Source organism: Rhineura floridana, chromosome 11 (assembly GCF_030035675.1).
Source record: "Rhineura floridana isolate rRhiFlo1 chromosome 11, rRhiFlo1.hap2, whole genome shotgun sequence".
Taxonomy (NCBI): Eukaryota; Metazoa; Chordata; class Lepidosauria; order Squamata; family Rhineuridae; genus Rhineura; species Rhineura floridana.
The window spans coordinates 31,935,034-31,953,656 of record NC_084490.1 but is presented as its reverse complement, the minus strand read 5'-3'; the positions used below and the strand labels follow the sequence as shown (position 1 = coordinate 31,953,656).

At 41.2% G+C, this 18,623-nt stretch overlaps 1 protein-coding gene across 1 annotated transcript; it reads left to right on the top strand.

The window, feature by feature from the left end:
- The first annotated feature begins 85 nt into the window (after positions 1-85).
- On the top strand, positions 86-18,411 carry LOC133367770 (olfactory receptor 14A16-like). Its single transcript, XM_061591872.1, has 2 exons — positions 86-136; positions 17,434-18,411. Exons 1-2 carry the CDS (start codon positions 86-88, stop codon positions 18,409-18,411), a joined length of 1,029 nt encoding a protein of 342 aa, XP_061447856.1.
- Positions 18,412-18,623: the final 212 nt, after the last annotated feature.

Sequence of the window (18,623 nt, the reverse complement as noted above, 5' to 3'; positions counted from 1 at the left end):
AGATTGGAGAGCTGAATCGGAGAGGGCCATAAGCCTATCCATTGCCCCCAGCACGCTTGCCAGTTACCGGAGGGCAGGTAGGGCGATGCACGATTTTTGGGCTGCGAAGGGCTATGCTCCTGAGTGGCCTATTCTGGTGAGTCACATCATGGAGTTCCTTGTGGACGGTAAGCGACACAGCATGTCAGTCCGTGCTCTTCAAGGTAAGCTGGCAGGGCTTTCCTTTTTAGCGAAGGCTGGTGGCTTTGCGGATCATGCTGGGGACTTTAGGGTCTGCCGCATGTTGACAGGGTGGGCTCGCAACCAACCCGTCACACCGGATTCCCGTCGCCCTATTTCACCAGACATGTTATTGCGCATGGTTGAGCAATGGGAAGCAATTTGCTCCTCCAGCTATGAAACTAAGCTATTTCATGCGGTGGCCCTCACACTGTTTTTTGGGGCTTTCAGGATTGGTGAGGTAGTGGCGTGCTCTAAGCGTGACGTATCTGGATGTGCCCTCCAGTTTGCAGACATCTCCATAGAAGGAGGTTGTGCCTGTATAGTCCTGAGAAGGTCTAAAACAGACCAAAAGTGTAAAGGACGACACGTGCTTTTGGCCCCAGCGTCAGTGCCCAACCTCTGCCCTGTCCGGGCTTTGCAAGCATATTTGAGAGATAGGGGGCCCGGCACAGGATATTTATTCACCCATGCAAACCAGGAACCCCTTTCCATTTACCAGTTTTGGGTTTTAACAAAAAGGGCTTTACAGGGGATGGGCTACAACCCTGCACAGTTTGGTACCCATTCGTTTCGAATTGGAGCTGCTTCTACAGCGGCAAGTTTTGGTTTTCCCCAAGCACAGATACAGGCTGTTGGGCGTTGGTCTTCTGGCGCTTTTAAGGGCTATATTCGCTCTTTTTAGACGGATGGGGATTGCGGAAGCTTAACAATTACATTTATGTTGACAGGTTGCTGGTCGGGAACGGAGCAGACATGCATCTTAATTTGCGGCCACAGCATGGTGTTCTGGGCAGCTCGAAGGGCAGCGAACTCGAGTGCCGGCTCACAGTTGGGCCTGAGCAGATGGGCGGCGATACAGTGGCTTGGCTGGCAAGGAATGTGTTGGGAGGGGCTCCTACCCGCACTATTCCAGCAACACGCGACGCGGATTACTCCTCATGTATTGGTCATACACCTTGGTGGGAATGACCTTGGCTTGATGAAGGGTAAAGCCCTCATCTTTCAAGCATGTGCTGACATGCAGCTCATTAGGCAATGGTGGCCTGGCGTACGTCTGATATGGTCAGACATGCTCCCATGGAGGGAGTGGCATGGCGTATGGGATCCACGGGCTATAGACTGGGCGTGGAAGATGGTCAACTGATGGATTCGCTTGGCCCTTCTTCCACGCAGTGGGTAAATAATCCCACATCCCCGCATCTGGCACTGGCAGGGTGAACTTTACAGGGCAGACGGTGTTCACCTGTCTGACACAGGTAATGATATATTTCTTGGGGACCTGCAGGGGTGTCTGCGAGAGGTGCTCCTTGGCAGTGGGGCAAAGGGGGACTAAATAGAGATTTGTCCCCCTTTTGTGGCAGGAAGGTGTGGGAAGGGAAATAGTTAAGGACAGCTAGGTGGCTCCCTTAGGCACCTTTGGAGGTGATTGGTGATTCCGGAGGCCTGTCCAGCAAGGATTTGTGGCTCGAGGACAGGATATGGGCTGCCTCTGGGGCTAACTTATCTCATCTACCCAAGAGTTATGCAACCCTGGGTGGGGATGATGTGGGAAGGCCCCCCTACTCACCTACAAGGTGTGGCCGGGGTAAGGGGTAAGCAGATGGGCTTGCCCTTGCCTCAGCAGGGACTGGTCGCGCAAGAGCTGTATGGCAAGCTACTTGCTTAGAGATAGTCCCGCACCTAGATTTTCCCTCTGCAGGTCACTTTAAATTGGGTTTGTGTGTTATAATTTAATAAAGTGGCCCTTGTTCAACCCAAGCTGAAGTGTCAGTGTCTTATTTCACCCTTCAACTGCAAATTCATTGAAAGAAAGATTATGTTTGTGATCTCTTTGTACTTTGGTTGGATTGACTTTTCAATGTTATTGTATACCTGCTTTACTATGAAACATATGAATAAAATATTTTTAAAACTCTGAGCCAAACCATGGCTTAGCATAATGAAGCAAATGTACAAGTTCCCAAAGTGCATATCACAGCCCTTGTGATCCTCTTCCCTGAGTCTTGCTGTTGCTGCACTACCCTGGTAGTCCACATCTGAACTGCTGTTCTGAAAATCCCTTCCATTCAGGGAAGGACCAAAGTCTTCTCACCCCACCTCATGGTCTTCTCTGTATTTTGTTTCACTCTATGTTTTGCTTCCCTCTAACACTCCATCTTATCTGGACTTTTTTTATTAACTGTGATGTATACTATTGTTCCACCCATGTTTATTTATTTATTACTTATTTATTATTTTATTTATACCCCGCCCTTCCTTCCAGCAGGAGCCCAGAGCTGCAAACAGAACTACTAAAAACACTTTATAACATCATAAAAAGACCTTAAAATATATTAAAGCAAAACAACGTTAAAAACATTTTTTAAAAAAACTTTAAAAACATCTATTTTAAAAAAGGGTTAAAGACATATTAAAAGACATATTAAAAGCAATTCTAACACAGATGCAGACTGGGATAGGTCTCAACTTAAAAGGCTTGTTGGAAGAGGAAAGTCTTCAAAAGGCACCAAAAAGATAGCAGAGATGGTGCCTGCCTAATATTGAAGGGGAGGGAATTCCACAGGGTAGGTGCCGCCACACTAAAGGTCTGTTTCCTATATTGTACAGAATGAACCTCCTGATAAGATGGTATCTGCAGGAGGCCCTCACCTGCAGAGCGCAGTGATCGACTGGGTATATAAGGGGTAAGACAGTCTTTCAGGTATCCTGGTTCTGAGCTGTATAGGGCTTTGTACACCAAAACTAGAACCTTGAACTTGGTCCGGTAGCAAATGGGCAGCCAGTGCAATTCTTTCAGCAGTGGGGTGACATGTTGGCGATACCCTGCCCCAGTGAGCAGTCTGACTGCTGCATTTTGCACTAGCTGCAGCTTCCGGACCAACCTCAAGGGCAGCCCCACACAGAGCGCATGTTCAATCCAATAATCTACAGCATGAGAAACAAAGATTAAAAAAAAAAAAGCTTTGTTAAAGTTACTGGGTTTGAGGCACTCTTCAGGGTAATTTTCAGTATCCATAGGCATGTAGATTCAAAATTCCACCTATATCACATATTGGCCTTCTTGAATTCCTTCAGCTCAGTTACACCATTCACAGTTTTGTTTCTCAGATCATATGGCCTGGCTATCAGTCATGTATGCATATGTTATTTTGAAGTTTATACCCCACTGTTCATTTGAGTTTCCCAAAGTAGCCTACAAGAGACTGAATATACATACAATACAGCAACCCTGAATTCTATGGTTGATGTATGATGGATCGGACTAGGCTGACCTTCTCACTATGTTGATCTTCTTTATGGGAGGCAGATGGTTATGAATTCACTTGTGTTATTCATCCATTTGACTCACTCAGATACTCCACTCCTTTTCTTTTAATGATTATTTGATTATTATATTTGTAATTGCCAGAGGTCCACTGACTTGAACATCCTGCTACGCTAAGGGATGTATTTCACATGTTCAATAAAAATATGTTCTATATCATTTTCAGTAGTTGATTTTTTTTCAAAATGCACAAAAAGAAACGCATTAAATTGTATGCATTTCCCCATGTATGGATTTTCTAAACTGCACACATCTTAAAATACACATTTTCTATATGCTTACTCATAAAATATGAGGTTTTTTGGTACTTATATGTGTTTTTTATGAATTTTCCCCAAATATATATATATATATATAGAATTGTGTTAAATGTGGCATAACCTAGGAGGGCTCACACCTATAACTTTTCTTTGTATTTTGAGAAATACATTTTCTAATCTTAATATTTTTGAACTAACCGAGTAGGCCTATACAGCTCCAGCAAATTGCGGAAGGGGAAACATCTAAGAATACAGAAATGTGGAATACAGAAATGACCCAGGCAGTTGACATGATTGCTCCTGAGCGCCCTCTCCTGTGTAGAGCTCGTACGGCTCCATGGTATACCCCAAAGCTGAGAGTGATGAAATGATATAGGAGATGGTTTGAGTGCAGATGGAGATGAACTCCTGGAGGATGCAATTATATACAGGTAAGTGCCTATGGTAAGTTGTATTTAGAGGCAGTGAGAACAGCAAAAACCCAATATTTTGCTGCCACTATCAAATCATCAATCTGCCGCCCAGCGGAGCTCTTCAGAATTGTCCGGAGGCTATTACACCCTGGCCCCAAGGACATGGTAGAATCATCTGAGGCCTGCTGTAATGAATTTGCTAGGCACTTCCAGGATAAAATCTTTAGCATCCGCCAGGACTTCTTAGCCAATCAAAGCTAGCAGGGATGGAACAGCTGGCTGGGCCAAGGAAGTGATTAATGCTTCTCTGCAAGAGGGAGTGGTCCCTGGCTGCCTGAAAGAGGTGGTAGTGAGACCACTCCTGAAGAGACTTTCCCTGGACCCAGAAAATCTTAATAACTATAGGCTGGTGGCAAATGTTCCATTCCTGGGCAAGGTTCTTGAATGAGTGGTTGTGGGCCAGCCCCAGACACTCTTGGATGAGACCAATTATCTGGATCCATTTCAGTCGGGTTTCAGGCCTGGTTTTGGCATGGAAACAGCCTTGGTCGCCCTGTATGATGACCTCTTGTAGGCCATGGGCAATTATATAGTCATTGTAATGCATATGTATAAATGCCTTTAGAAATGAAGGTTTGTAAATGGAAGCTTGTATCGCTTTCTTCTCAGGGTTTAGCACCTGCAGTAGTTTAGCATTTTAGCATTTCTCTGGCAGCTTAGAAAGATAGGTCAAGAAACGGTCAATGTGTAACTCAGCTCGCTGTTCACCTGGCCCTTATCTAGCTAATAAGTTGCCCTTGCTGGGGAGTGGCTGGACCGTTTGATGCACTGCCAAGGATAACAGCCCTAAGTCTTATCTAAAAGACCTAATGACCAAAGGCTGCCAATAGTGTAGTTGTCAGGGGTCAAGATGATCTGCTTGCTAGTAGTCTTAATTAGGATGATGTCTTCTCACTTTGAATGTATAATCAATCAAGTGCCTTGATGCTTTGGATCAAATGCTGTGATGCTTCAAAGATAGTAGCCATAACCTATTATTCATAGAATTGCTTTGATGCAAGAAAAAATGGTTAGGTTAGATTTAGTTTACTCATTTTGTCCATCACCCTCAAAAAAAGGTGATCTCCAACCAAAGTTTTAAAATAAAATACAGTTAAAAAATCACATAAGTATTTTAAATTCAACACAAATGCCATCTATACTTTAAAGTTACTTATGAAAGGATAACAAGAATGGCTACATGGGAAAAAAAATTTTGAGAGCTCTATGTACCTCAGTTTGATTGACTTTTCATTATTATGGCATACTTGATTATACTATGAAAAATATGGATAAAATATTTTTGATACTCTGAGCCAGTCCATGACTTAGCATAATGAAGTAAATCTAGAGATTCCCAAAGTGAGGATCGCAGCACCTGTGCTTCTCTTCCCTGGGTCTTGCTGCTGCTGCACTACCCTGGCATAGCATTGCATCTGAGCTTGGGCTCCTGATTTGTCTCATCCGTATAAACCATGAGCTGTGCCTAAGGTTTGTTCTTCAGTGGTTTGGCTCATTGTTACATGGGAACAGAGCCACTATCTTTTAGAGTGAAGTTGCCCCCTCAAGGTAGTATACAAAATTTTACAAGATATAGTAAAAGAAAAATCATCCAAATTTAAATTTAAAATGGGGTTGGTGGAAGCATATTTATTTTATTTACTGATTGATTTAAAAAATCTATTTCACCCTTCTACCCTATAAAGGGGCACTTATCTGTATGTTTGTATGCCACCATGAGTTCCTTGGAGGAATGGTGGGATATAAATGTAATAATAAAGAAATAAGTAGCTGTTAAAAACCGTAGCAGTGATTAATAAAAACAAAATAACTAAAATTGTTAAAAACACATTTACAGGACAATCTCAGTACAACACAAAATATCCTTTGGGGTAGCAGATCTCTGGCATGAGAGGCAAAGGAATTAAAATGCTTTGTCAAAGACATTGGATTTGAGTGATTCTACTACCAAAATACATCTGTGCCAGCTACAACTTAGATAAATTTAGCTCTGTAGCTTCAAATTTCCTCCTATTTCACATAACCAGCCTTCCTCCATTCCTCCTGCACACCATTCATACTTTTGTTTGTGATATCACATGACCTGGTGATCATTAATCCATTAATTTATTTTAGGTTTAAACCCCACTGTTCAGTTGAGTGATCCTCTGATCAAGGATTTGGGACAGACCATGTTTCCTTTCTGCTTTGTCATCCCACAACAGGCAATTGGTAACTGGAGCAGATTTTTGGCAGGAAGCAGGAAAGAAAGATCCTTGCAACTGCCCCTCCTCTGGCTAATGGATTGGACTAGGTTGCTCTCACCTTGCTGTGACTCTCTTTTTGTGAAACAGCTTCTTGGTGTTCTTTGGTCCTTTGGCATATGGTATAGAGGCCAATTGTTGTCTCATTCAGCTCCATAACCATTTTCATTCTTGATTGAATTTAGATTTATTTATCTTCTTCTATGCCTATGGAAGAAGACTGTGGAACCAAATGAATGTATTTATTGTGGCTCCTGCCACCAGTCAGAGCACTAAGGGTCATTCTATGTCTAAACTCCCTGCCCTATAAAGTAAAGCATGGCAATTGATAGACTAACATGGTCTTGTCCATTGACCAGTGATGCTTAATTTCCTCTTCCCTTAAGAATCCCTTGGGTAGTGACTTCCGGGAAGGATTGCTTCGCTTGTGCCTGCCTCTGAGATGAGCTCTCGTCTCAGAGGAAGCTTTTTCAGTTTTAAAACCAGTCAAAAGGGTTTTTTTTGACTGGTAAAAACTTTCTCCCAGGCAAGGGAGAAACGAAGAGATCATCCACAAGCTTCGTTGTGTTTGTTGAGGGACTTGAATTCATTAGGATTGCCTATGAACGAAGGTCCAGCCAGCAAGTGTCGGACGGAGCCAGGGAATTTCAAGCAAGCTCAAACTGATTAAGCGAGATGTTTTTCTTTTCTTCAAAGAAAAACAGATTTTAACAGGCAAGCATTCTTCTGTCTATCCTTATCATTTGGCTTAAATTGTTGCAGTGAAAGAGATTTGTCAAAAGAACCAGCAGTAGAGAATCCCTGGGTGAGTTATAACTTTTCTCTTTTATACACGGAATTAAGGCGGAAGGAAATCGAAATAGCTTATCTTTGTTTTTATTGCAAAAAGCTGGCCTGGAATTGAGCATTATAAAGATACAAACGGATGAGGGGCATCTAATCTGAGGAAAACTTTTTTGATTTATATGAACTTTTGAGTATTATATGTCTGGGACTATTTTTTCTGGTCTACTTCATTTTGACGAATCTGCTTGTTCTTTATGCCACTAACTATTTGAATGCTGTGAACTAAATTTGTTTTGCATTCTTGGACACATAAGAGATAAGGCAGTTTGTGCTGTCTACATTATGATGTCATCAGGTTTGGAATATTAACTCCTTTGTTGCTGGAAAAAGAAATAAATTGCTCTTTGCTTGGGAATAGTGCTATATTGGAAATTGAAGGGTTTTTCTTCTTCTTGGTTTTAAGAATGACAATCAAGAAAGTGGCTGAGACCCTGGATGTAAATATGTTTCAGAAAATAATGGATGAGATTGAGATATCGAAACAAGAACTGAGACATGGCAAACAAGAGATGAAAATTGAATTTGGCAAAATGAAGCAGGAGCTGAAAGAAATAGGGGATTTTATGAGAGAGGAGGTTGATGAGATCAAAGATATAACTAGACAAGCAATAGAAGAAGAAAGAAAAATTAAAGGGAAGATGCAAGTCCTGGAGATTGGAACAGATATATCAAATGTGGAACTGGAAAAAGATTTGGAGTTTATGGATCCTGGAGATAAAGATTACTGTTTGGAATTCAGCGTTGTCCCTGAAGAAATTGATGAAGATATCAGACATAAAGCTATCAATGTTTCGATAAAATTTCTGGACTGGAATGATGTGATGGAGCTTGAAATAGAGAAAATTTATAGAATTAATTACAGATATGTGACAATGGAAAAATTCTCAAGAGATGTGCTAGTGCATTTCGTAAAAAAGAGGAACAGAGATGACTTTACAACAACATTTCAGTAACACATTCAGAATTGATGGCAAGGAAATATTTGTGAGGAAGGAAATTCCCATCAGACTCTTATTATATGACTATGACTATGATAGCAAGATTATTATGGGTGCAAGGATGGAAGATGGAAGATGGAATTAACACTGATAACGGAAGAATGGCTATTGAAATTACTGGACCTAGCAGACTTGATGAGATGGATTAATTGACATGTTTATTTGGAGAAAAATCGATGGATATATTTCTCAAGGAGTGGAAACCTCTCTTTGACTTTTTGCGGAAAGAATAAAGTGATGTTAATGAGATTTGATGATTAATTAAGATAACTACTGGAGGAAAGTGATTTTGTAATATATTAAGAGACAGGTTTGTTATATATTATAGACCTATAACTGATCTGCGACAAATTGGAAGTCAACATTTTATTTTATTATATTAGTTATTAATTTGTTCTTTTTTGTTTTGTTCTGTTTTGTTTTTTGAAACTTTGAATAAAAATTAATGATAAAAAAAGGAAAAAAAAGAATCCCTTGGGTAGTAAGTTAGTAGTATAGGAAACATACCTATAATTTACTTAATTTACTTAAACCTCACCCAACCTTCTGTTTGATGGCATCACTGGATTCCCCACCCCACATGTTCCACCCCTGAATGTAGGGTCCTAGACAGGGTAGACATGTTTCCCCTTTATGAGCATGTGATCCTCAGCGAACATGTGATGTTTTAGTCCACTAAGTCAAAATGGAGTGCAGGAAATGGAAGCCAAATGGTCCCACTTCCAGTCCCCTCTGCAGATTTGCTCCATAGAGGCTTGTGATCCCTCTATGGGTATATCACCCAACTGTGGACAAATAGGGAGAGGTTATAAGCCCCTAGGTCATAGAGATAAGTAGCAATGGACCGTGAAGTGGTCCATTTCTATCCTCCTCCCTGGATATGATGTGCCACAGTGGACAAATAGGCTAGGTTTTGAATCCCAGAGATGTTCCCTAGCCAATCAGGAAATGGGACTAGGAATAAAAAGAAGACATTGTTTATAAATAAGTATAACTCAGTAAAATGTTTACATTTAAAATTGATTTATTTTTTTTAAAAAAATCCATTTTGAAACAGTAGTTGCGAAGACAATTCATGTTTGCTTTGTCATTTTTATATAGATACCAACACTGAGGTAGTGGCTGGCTACTGCTACTAGCAGAAGTACAGTCCAGAAAGTTAATTTTCCTCAGAATACCTTGATTGCTGACTCCTGAATCCAAGTCTCAAGGGACACAATTATATTGTTTTGGACTCTTGAGACCAAAGTACTAGGAACAAAAAATCTTATATTCTCCACCCCATGGTAAAGCTTCATGTTGCAATGGTACACAAACCAACTGCTGGTCTCAACAAAAAAAGAAGGTACTTATTTGTTCATTCATTTAAAAATAGTCTCATTGGTGACTTGAAGAATGCAGAACACTCTAAAGAGGCTGAAGCGTAAAGAATAAATTACATTTGGAAAAGTTCTTTCCACCAAGACAAATGCCAAGGTATATTCAGCATTATAATGTAAGTGATCACCTAGATAATTTTCTGTGGGTTGAATGCAGACAACAATACTACATTAGATCTGTGCAGATCAGGACATCCTGCTTGTTATATGGTTTGTCTAAGAATCTATATAATCTACACCTAGTGTACATAATGGCTTAGCAAGACTGGACAAACTCCTTGCCTATTGACATCAGGCAGATCCCTTTGCTGTACTCTTTCCGGTGCCCGCTTAAAACATTTTTTGTTGAGACAAGCCTATCCAGACACATACAAACTACATGTGTTTAGAATTGTTTTTAACATATTGTTGATTTTAATTAGTATTTGAATGTGTTTAAATAGCTGTGCTTCTGTCTTTTGTGATAATTTCAAAGTTTTATCTTATTGTAAACTGCTTTGATGTTTTATTACAATCAGGTGTTATATACATTTTGATAAATAAAAAAGATTGTTCACCAGTTTTACAGCATCACCATTTGAGAGCAGAATTACATCTATCCCTCCCCCACAACAAAAATAGGAGACATCCTAACTTCAGTAGCTTGTGACAAATCAAAGAGTTGTACCCAGCTCCAAGTTCTACTCTGAGTAGACATAAGTTTGTAATGCCCATTACTTTCAGTGGGTTTACTCTAAGCAGAACTGAGTAGAGACAAGACATAAAAATACAGTGAATGGAGACCCACTAACACTTTAACACTCACCTCTTAAAGGGGTTTAGTTTTGAGAGATACTTAACCAGTGAGGGCTCAAAAAAAAAGGAGTTAGATTATCTTTAATCAATTTGTTAATCACTTCCCTGTAAAAAAATCTGAAAGTAATTTACAAAAAAGGTTCAAGCATCAAATAAAAAATCATATTAAAATCAGATCTAACAGTACAATATAAAAGGTACTTTGCTGAAACAAATAGACTGCAAAGACGATGTTCCTATGCTCATGAAATACAAATCTATTGTGATCAAAAGCTGAGGGCTTGAGCAAACTGGACAGCAGATATATTTGAGGAGGAAGACAGGCTCTCTCTCTCTCTCTCTCTCTCTCTCACACACACACACACACACACACACACACACACTTCATTTTAGACCATGTGTCTGCCAAGGCACCCAAGGCAGTTTATAATTTCAAAATGTAAAATATATAAATTTCAACAATTTATATAAATCTCGACACCATAAGTTCTAAACAATGTACAGTACGGTTGAAAACTCGCAATGAAGATAAAATCAGTTTAAAACATCAGAAAATTTAATTAAAATCCCTGCTGATATAGAGAAGTCTTCACTGGGTACCAAAGGTTTAACAGGGAGGGGGGCTCTCTGATCTCAGCTGGAAGGGAGCTCCACATTACTGGGCCTGCAGTACTGAATTTATGGCCCCTGGTGGATATGAGCCATGCTTCTGAGCCATGGGGAACTTTCCTGAAGATTGCAGGGATCAGACAGGGATATAAGGAATTAGGCCATCTTTAAGATATCCTGGACCCAAATGGTTAAGCAACTTGTAAATTAATAATATAATTATACAGCCAAGAGAGTGGCTGTATACTATTGCCAGCTTGGATTTTTCACATTCTGCGATGTTAAATTGAAAATGCTCTTCATGTCACTCTGCTGCTTCCTATAATAATAATAATAAACTTTATTTCTACCCAGCCCTTTTTCCAAAAGGACTCAGAATGGCTTACAACTAAAAAACAACACCATTAAAACACACAGAAGTATACAATTAAAAGTAGAATTAAACTATCAGAAAAAGTAAAACCATAAAATGTACGTTAAAAACAGCGGACTATTTAAAATAATAAAATCATATAATGTAGTCAACCAGTCCTATGACACTTAATCCTGGTCGTTCTCTATCCCAAATGCCCATTGAAATAAAACAGTCTTTACTTGTCGCTGGAAAGATGGCAAGGAGGGAGCTAATCACACCTCACTCGGAAGGGAGTTCCATAGCCTAGGGCCGGCCACCAAAAAGGCCCTATCTCGTGTCTGCGTCATATGTACTTGCGAAAGTGTGGGGAGCAGAAGAAGGGCCTCACCTGAAGATCTCAAATCCTGGACAGATTCATGTAGGGAGATACGATCTGTCAAATAGCTACAAGCTCACTTCAAAACAAAATTAAATTTAAAACGTATAGTCCTAAATGCAGAAATGCTTGCTTAGCAACCTTCTAAGATTTCAAGGCAATACCCAAAACACTCAGAGAGAATCTAGGGTTTAAACTGTAAAACAAGAGGGGGGGGAATCTAGACTGCTATTGCACTTATTTCTGTTATAACTGATTGGAATTAATTAAAAAATACCTGTAATCTATTACTGACATTACCCCATGCTTCATCTCCTGCAGTTTAGAAGTTTATTTAAAAATGTATGGCTGATTATACAGCCATGAGAGTGGCTGTATACGATAGCTATCATGGATTTTCCACATTCCAAAATGCTGAATTGAAAATACCCCATGCCATTCTGCTGATTCCCATAAATTCATTTCAAAACCTTACAAAACATAAAGTCCTGAACTCAGAAACACTTGCTTAACAACCCTCTAAGTTTTAATGGTGATACACAAAACACTCAGAGAGAAAAGTGTAAAACAAGATAAAAAAAATCCAGACCCCTTTTGGATTTTTTTCTGTCAGTGGTCTCATAATTTGTTGAAATTAATTAAAAATCAGCTATGTTCTCATAGTACTTGTAATCCTATTACTGACCTTGTCCCATACTCTGACCTTCATCCTCTGCAGTTTAAAAGTTAACAAAATGCTTGCTTGATTTTTTAATTAATTCAAGAATGTTAACATTGGACTCAATGATAAGCACGGGTATGCTTAGTAAGAACCGAGTATCAGTGTTCTAAAAGCCAGGCTCACAGCTGTTTGGCTTGGCTAATCAGTCATACCCACGCCAAACATATATTTCACTTTAGGCAGTGGTGGCTTCCCCCAAAAAATCTGGGAAGCGTAGTTTGTGAAGGGTGCTGAGAGTTTTGGGAGACTCCTGTTTCTCCTATTCCAAAATTTTGCAAAGCTACAGAGGAAGTGGATTGGACTGTGAAAGACCAACCCAAATTGTGTTTGCATTTGGACAACTTTATAGGGCAGTACAATATCTCAGAGAGGAGGTCAGGTCTCCTGCTCCCCTGGTGCATTTACTATAGCTGCCCAATTTCCCTGCTTTTTGAAGTTTGATATAAATATTTGTTAGCTATAGGTATGTTCTTAAACTAAACTTTTTTTGTGTATTAGTGAATGTGTCTGAGTTTAAATCTTGGAGGTAAGAAATGGTGTCCTGTGCAAGTTTGCTGAGAATGGGTTGATCATTTGCATGCTTACTGAGTTCACAGCATTTTACTGCCTTGCAATCATGCTTAGGATAGATGATACTGACCATAGGGAAGGGAGAGGGGAGGAGGAGGGAGGGGAAGAGGAAGGACATAGTTAAGGAGGAGGGATGGAAGTAGGCACGAGGGGGAGAGGAGGGCAGATTTGATAATTTGCATCCTTTATGAGTTCAGTGGGATTTACTCTAGTGCAATCATGCTTAGGATATGTGTAATTGACTATGGGGGAGGGAGGGGAAGGAGGGAGAGCTGGAGTTGGCAGGGGAGGAAGAAGAAGGAAGAAGGGGAGGGTCGGGAGGGAGGGAATAGGAGGGAGGAGGAGTGTAGGGTAGGTTCGATCATTTGCATGCATATTGAGTTCAATGGGATTTAGTCCTGTGCCATCATGCTTAGGATAGGTGAATTTGACCTAGGGAAGGAAAGGGGAGGGGAGAGAAGGGGGAGTTGAAGGGGAGGAGATTGGGTGGTTGGACACTGGGCAGAGAGAAAGAACTTTTCCTTTCCAAAAGGAAAACATTGGGAACAGTATCATTATTTTTCAGGCTTCCCCCCACCTATTAATTCTATATCAGACATATGCAGTCTCCCACCCAAATTTAAAACAAAGCTGTCCCTGGCCACAGCCACAACAGACTTTTATTCCAATTTAAACAATCCTAGCTTCCTCCAAAGAATCCTGGGAAGTGAAGGGGGCTTTGAGTTGTTACGAGACTCCTATTCTCCTCACAGAGCTACAATCACGGAAATATCTGGAAAGAGAGACTGACTGTTAAACCACTCTGGCCACTGACACTCTATCAGTGGAACAGGAGTCTCCTTTCAGCACCCTTCACAACTACACTTCCCAGGACTCTTTGTGGGAAGCCAGGACTTCCAGGTGAAATAAATTCTGTTGTGGATGTGGCCCCCTGATTAGCCAAGCCAAGCAGCTATTAGTCTGGCTTTTAGAACACCGACAGTTGGTTCTTTTTGTGTATTAGTTCATATGTCTGTGGGAAGTAAAAAATGGGGTCCTGTGCAAGTTTGTTGTGAATGGATTGATCATTTGCATGCTTATTGATTTCAATGGCATTTACTCACCTGAAATCATGTTTAGGATAGGTGAAATTGTGGGGGAGAGGGAGAAGAGAAAAGGCAGGAGTAGGGGTGCAGGAGGGTGTGAGGAAGAAGGGAAGAGGTGAGGAGGGGGAGGGGAGCAGGGGAGGGGAGGAGGGGACAGGTTTGATTGTTTGTATGCTTATTGAGCTCAGTGGGATTTGGTCCTGTGCAATCATGCTTAGCGTAGGTGAAACTGACCACAAGGAAGGAAGGGAGAGAGGGCAGGGGTGGGCAGGGGAAGAGGAAGAAGTAACAGGGAAGGGGATGAAGAAGGGAGGAGGGGGAGAGGAGAGAGAAAGGAGGGGAGGGGAGGAGGGGAGTAAGGGAGGTCTGATCATTTACATGCTTATTGAGTTCAATGTGATTTACTCCTGTGCAATCATGCTTAGGATGTTGAGCAAGATCCTGATATTGATCTCACCATGCCTCCTTCCCCAGGTAAGGCACGGAGCTGGATTGGACCCAGAACCAGGCTAGGAAGGAAAACACATTTACACAAACTAGATCTTTGGCCAAAGGTTCTACCAGGACAAAGCAGCCCTCAGTCCAACAGAGCAACAGCAATGGTCAGATGGACAAGTTTATTTAGGAAGCACCAACATTTTATAGACCACCAGGGCACGGTAAACAGTAAACAGATGAAAGACAGAATCATAAACAAAGTCGTAAAGAGATGTAATAAAAGAACAAAAGGTGCTTTTTCATCCTTCCTGTCTTCCTGTTCTTCTGACAGATCCTATCATAAAGTTATCACCCCCTCTGAACAGACCCTTCATGACTAGTGTATTGGAAAAGGACAAACATGTTTTGTTCTTTTCAGGGTTAAATACGTCTCTGCAGGGAACACATTCTTTGCCTTTGCCCTAGATACAGAAAGGCAATTTCAACAGATTCTAAATGCCAGTACTTTACAAAGAATTAACATATACTTAGCACAAGCCTGAAAGGCTAGGGAGAGATATACATTTAACAACAAACACAAGCCAAGAAGGGGATGGTTTAGATCCAGTGGAGTTGTTTCTGAGGTACTCACGTCAACAGGTAAACCTGACAATGGGGGAGGAAAAAGGAGAGAAGGAAGAGAAGAGGAAAAGAGAAAAGGACAGGAGAGGGGAGGTGAAGGTTGGGAGGGGAGGGGAAGGATGGGAGGGGTAAGGAAGGGGAGGGGATTGGAAGAGGAGGGGGAAGGGAAATGAGTGCAAAGAAAGGGGAGGGAAGGGGCAACAGAGAAGTGGGAGGAGGGTGGGAGGTCAGAATTGTCCATTTCCATGCTTTCTGAGTTCATTGGGATTTGCTTCTGTACAACCATAGTCAGGATATGTAAAACTGACTTGGGGAAGGGACAGGAAGGTGGGAAGAGTGGGACGGGGGAGGGAATGGGAGGAAGGGGAGAGGGAGGGGGGAGGGGAGGAGATTGGGTGGGTGGGTACTGGGCAGAGGGAAAGCCCCTTTCCTTTCCAAAAGAAAAACACTGAACAATATCACTGTTTTTCAGGGTTTCAACGACCTTTTTATTCTTCAGCATGCACATGTAGCCTCCCACCCAAATATAAACCAAACCTGTACCTGGCCACATCCACACCAGACCTTTATTTCACTTTAGACAGTCATGGCTTCCCTCAAAGAATCCTGGGAAGTGTATTTTGTGATGGGTGCTGAGAGGTGCTGAAAGAGCTTCAGTTGAGTAGAATAGTAACACAGAAAGAAGCAAAGTAAGAAGAACATCAACAAATATGCAAAAATTTAATTCTCCATCTTGGGAGATGACAGGTGTTGCCACCACTCACCATATGCTCAGAGGCACATTACCAAATTCTTCCAAGCTACACAGGAAGTGGATTGGAATTTGTGAAAATGGAAATGGAAATGGACTGCCTTCATGTCGATTCCAACTTATGGCGACCTATGAATAGGGTTTTCATGATAAGCAATACTCAGTAGGCAGTACAATATCTCAGAGAGGAGGTCAGGTCTCCTGCTCTCCTGGTGCATTCACTGTAGCTGCCCAATTACATTGCCTTTTAAACTTTGATAGAACAATCTGTTGGCTACAAGTATGTTCTTAAACCGCAAGGGTTTTTTGCCTATTAGTGAATCTATAATTTGTCCATATAACATATGGGCTGTGATTCTTACCCCTTATATTTAAGAGCTAATTACTACAATTCTGGTGCTGTTACATTATAATTTAAAATATTTGTACTGTAATCTTGGCAGAGTTTGTATCTATCTGCTATTACAATAGTGGAGTGGTAAATTCAGAAGCGCAGGGTCCCTTCGTGATAGGCACAGCTGCATCCTTTCCCCTTTTTTTTTGTTGTTGCTGGATTGAGAATGTCATCTTTGATAATGCCTTCTTCCACAATAACAAATGTCCTAGGAATCATAAGCATGAAAGGTGAGAGTGTTAGCTACTGAAAAGAAACTTTTCAGTGACTGATTCACCTCCTGTCACATTGAGTGGCTCCAATCATCAGGAAAGGACAAGGAAAGATGTTAGAAAACTCTTCTCAGTGGCTAACACACTCCTTTTCATGATGATTGGTCCGTAGGTTGCTTGAGACATTGGGACTCAGCTCCCACATAATGTAAGTAAGGGCTCTTTGGCTCTCTGAGATTCTGGATGACTACATCCAGAATCTCAGAGAGCCTGGATGACTACATCCCCTGTCTCCCAATATCAAAGCAGTGCTATAGGTTTTTCAGAAAATCATGCATTATATGTATGGAAAAATGGAAATGGACTGCCTTCGATTCTGACTTATGGGCAACCCTATGAATAGGGTTTTCATGGGAAATGGTATTCAGAGGTGGTTTTATCATTGCCTTCCTCTGAGGCTGAGAGGCTGTGACTGGCCCAAAGTCATCCAGTGAGCATCATGGCTGTGTGGGAATCCAAGCCCTGGTCTCCCAGATCATAGTCCAACATTCTAACCACTACACCACACTGGCTCTCTATGGAGAGGAGTGCTATAGCCCTTCATAAGATGCAGATTTATTATTTGTCTTCCCTTTCTATTTGTTCACCTCCTTTCTTCATCTCTTCTCTCCCTTCCATTGAAAATCAATTAAAATGTATTAAATATTTGTTACCAGAACATAATTTAATATAGCATTCATTGTTCTCTTTTCTTACACAGACAGGAAGAATTCCAGTAATGAATGAACATTTGGCTAACAAATCCTCCGTCTCTGTGTTTCTGCTCCTTGAATTCTCAGCAATCTGGGAACTGCAGATTTTACACTGCTTTCTCTTTCTGGGATTGTACCTGGCAATTGTATCAGGGAATCTTCTCATCATCTCTGCAGTAGCCTTTGACCACCATCTTCACACTCCCATGTACTTCTTTCTGATGAACCTGGCTATCCTGGACCTTGGTATTATTTCAGTAACTGTTCCCAAATCCATGGTCAATTCCCTCATGAATACTAGGCACATTTCTTATGCTGGATGTGTGGTCCAAGTTTTTGGATATACCTTCTTTGCAGGCTCTGATTTCTTTCTCCTCACAGTCATGGCATATGATCGGTATGTTGCCATTTGCAATCCATTGCAATATGAAATGGTGATGAACAGGACAGCATGCATTCAAAGGGTTGCTGCTGTGTGGGTTGCTGGCTTTCTTTATGCAGTGCTGCACACTGGTGGAACTTTCACAACTCCTTTCTGCTCAAATGTTATCAATCAGTTCTTCTGTGAGATCCCCCAGTTACTTACACTTGCCTGCTCTAACTTATACCTAATAGAAATTGGAGTTGTTGTGATGAGTGTTATCCTTGTGTTTAGCTGCTTTGTGTACATTGTTGTCACTTACATCCACATCTTCAGAGCTGTTCTGAAAATCCCTTCTGTTCAGGGAAGGAAAAAAGCCTTCTCCACTTGCCTACCCCACCTCATAGTCTTCTCCATATTTAGTTTTACTGGATGTTTTGCTTACCTCAGGCCTCCCTCTAACACTCCATCTTATCTGGACTTTGTATTAACTGTGATGTATACTATTGTCCCTCCCATGTTCAATCCAATAATCTACAGCATGAGAAACAAAGACATAAAAAATGCTTTGTCAAAGTTGTTGGGTTTGAGGCACTCTTCACTGCCATTTAAAATGTCCATATAGGTATGTAGACTCAAAATTGTGCCTTTGTCACAAATGGGTCTTTTCCATTCCTTCAGCTCAGCTTCACCATTCACATTTTTGTTTGACAGATCACATGGCCTGGTGATCATTCATTTACTGTATGTATTTCAGACCTGGTTTTGGCACTGAGACGGCCTTGGTCGCCCTGTGTGATGACCTATATCGGGAGAGAGACAGAGGGAGTATAACTC

Bases quoted from the DNA above. Each gene is read 5' to 3' on its own strand.
- LOC133367770 (XM_061591872.1), top strand. From the start codon at position 86: ATGCACGATTTTTGGGCTGCGAAGGGCTATGCTCCTGAGTGGCCTATT. The intron at 137-17,433 runs GTGAGTCACATC...TTTCTTACACAG, and splicing joins CTCCTGAGTGGCCTATTCTG to ACAGGAAGAATTCCAGTAAT.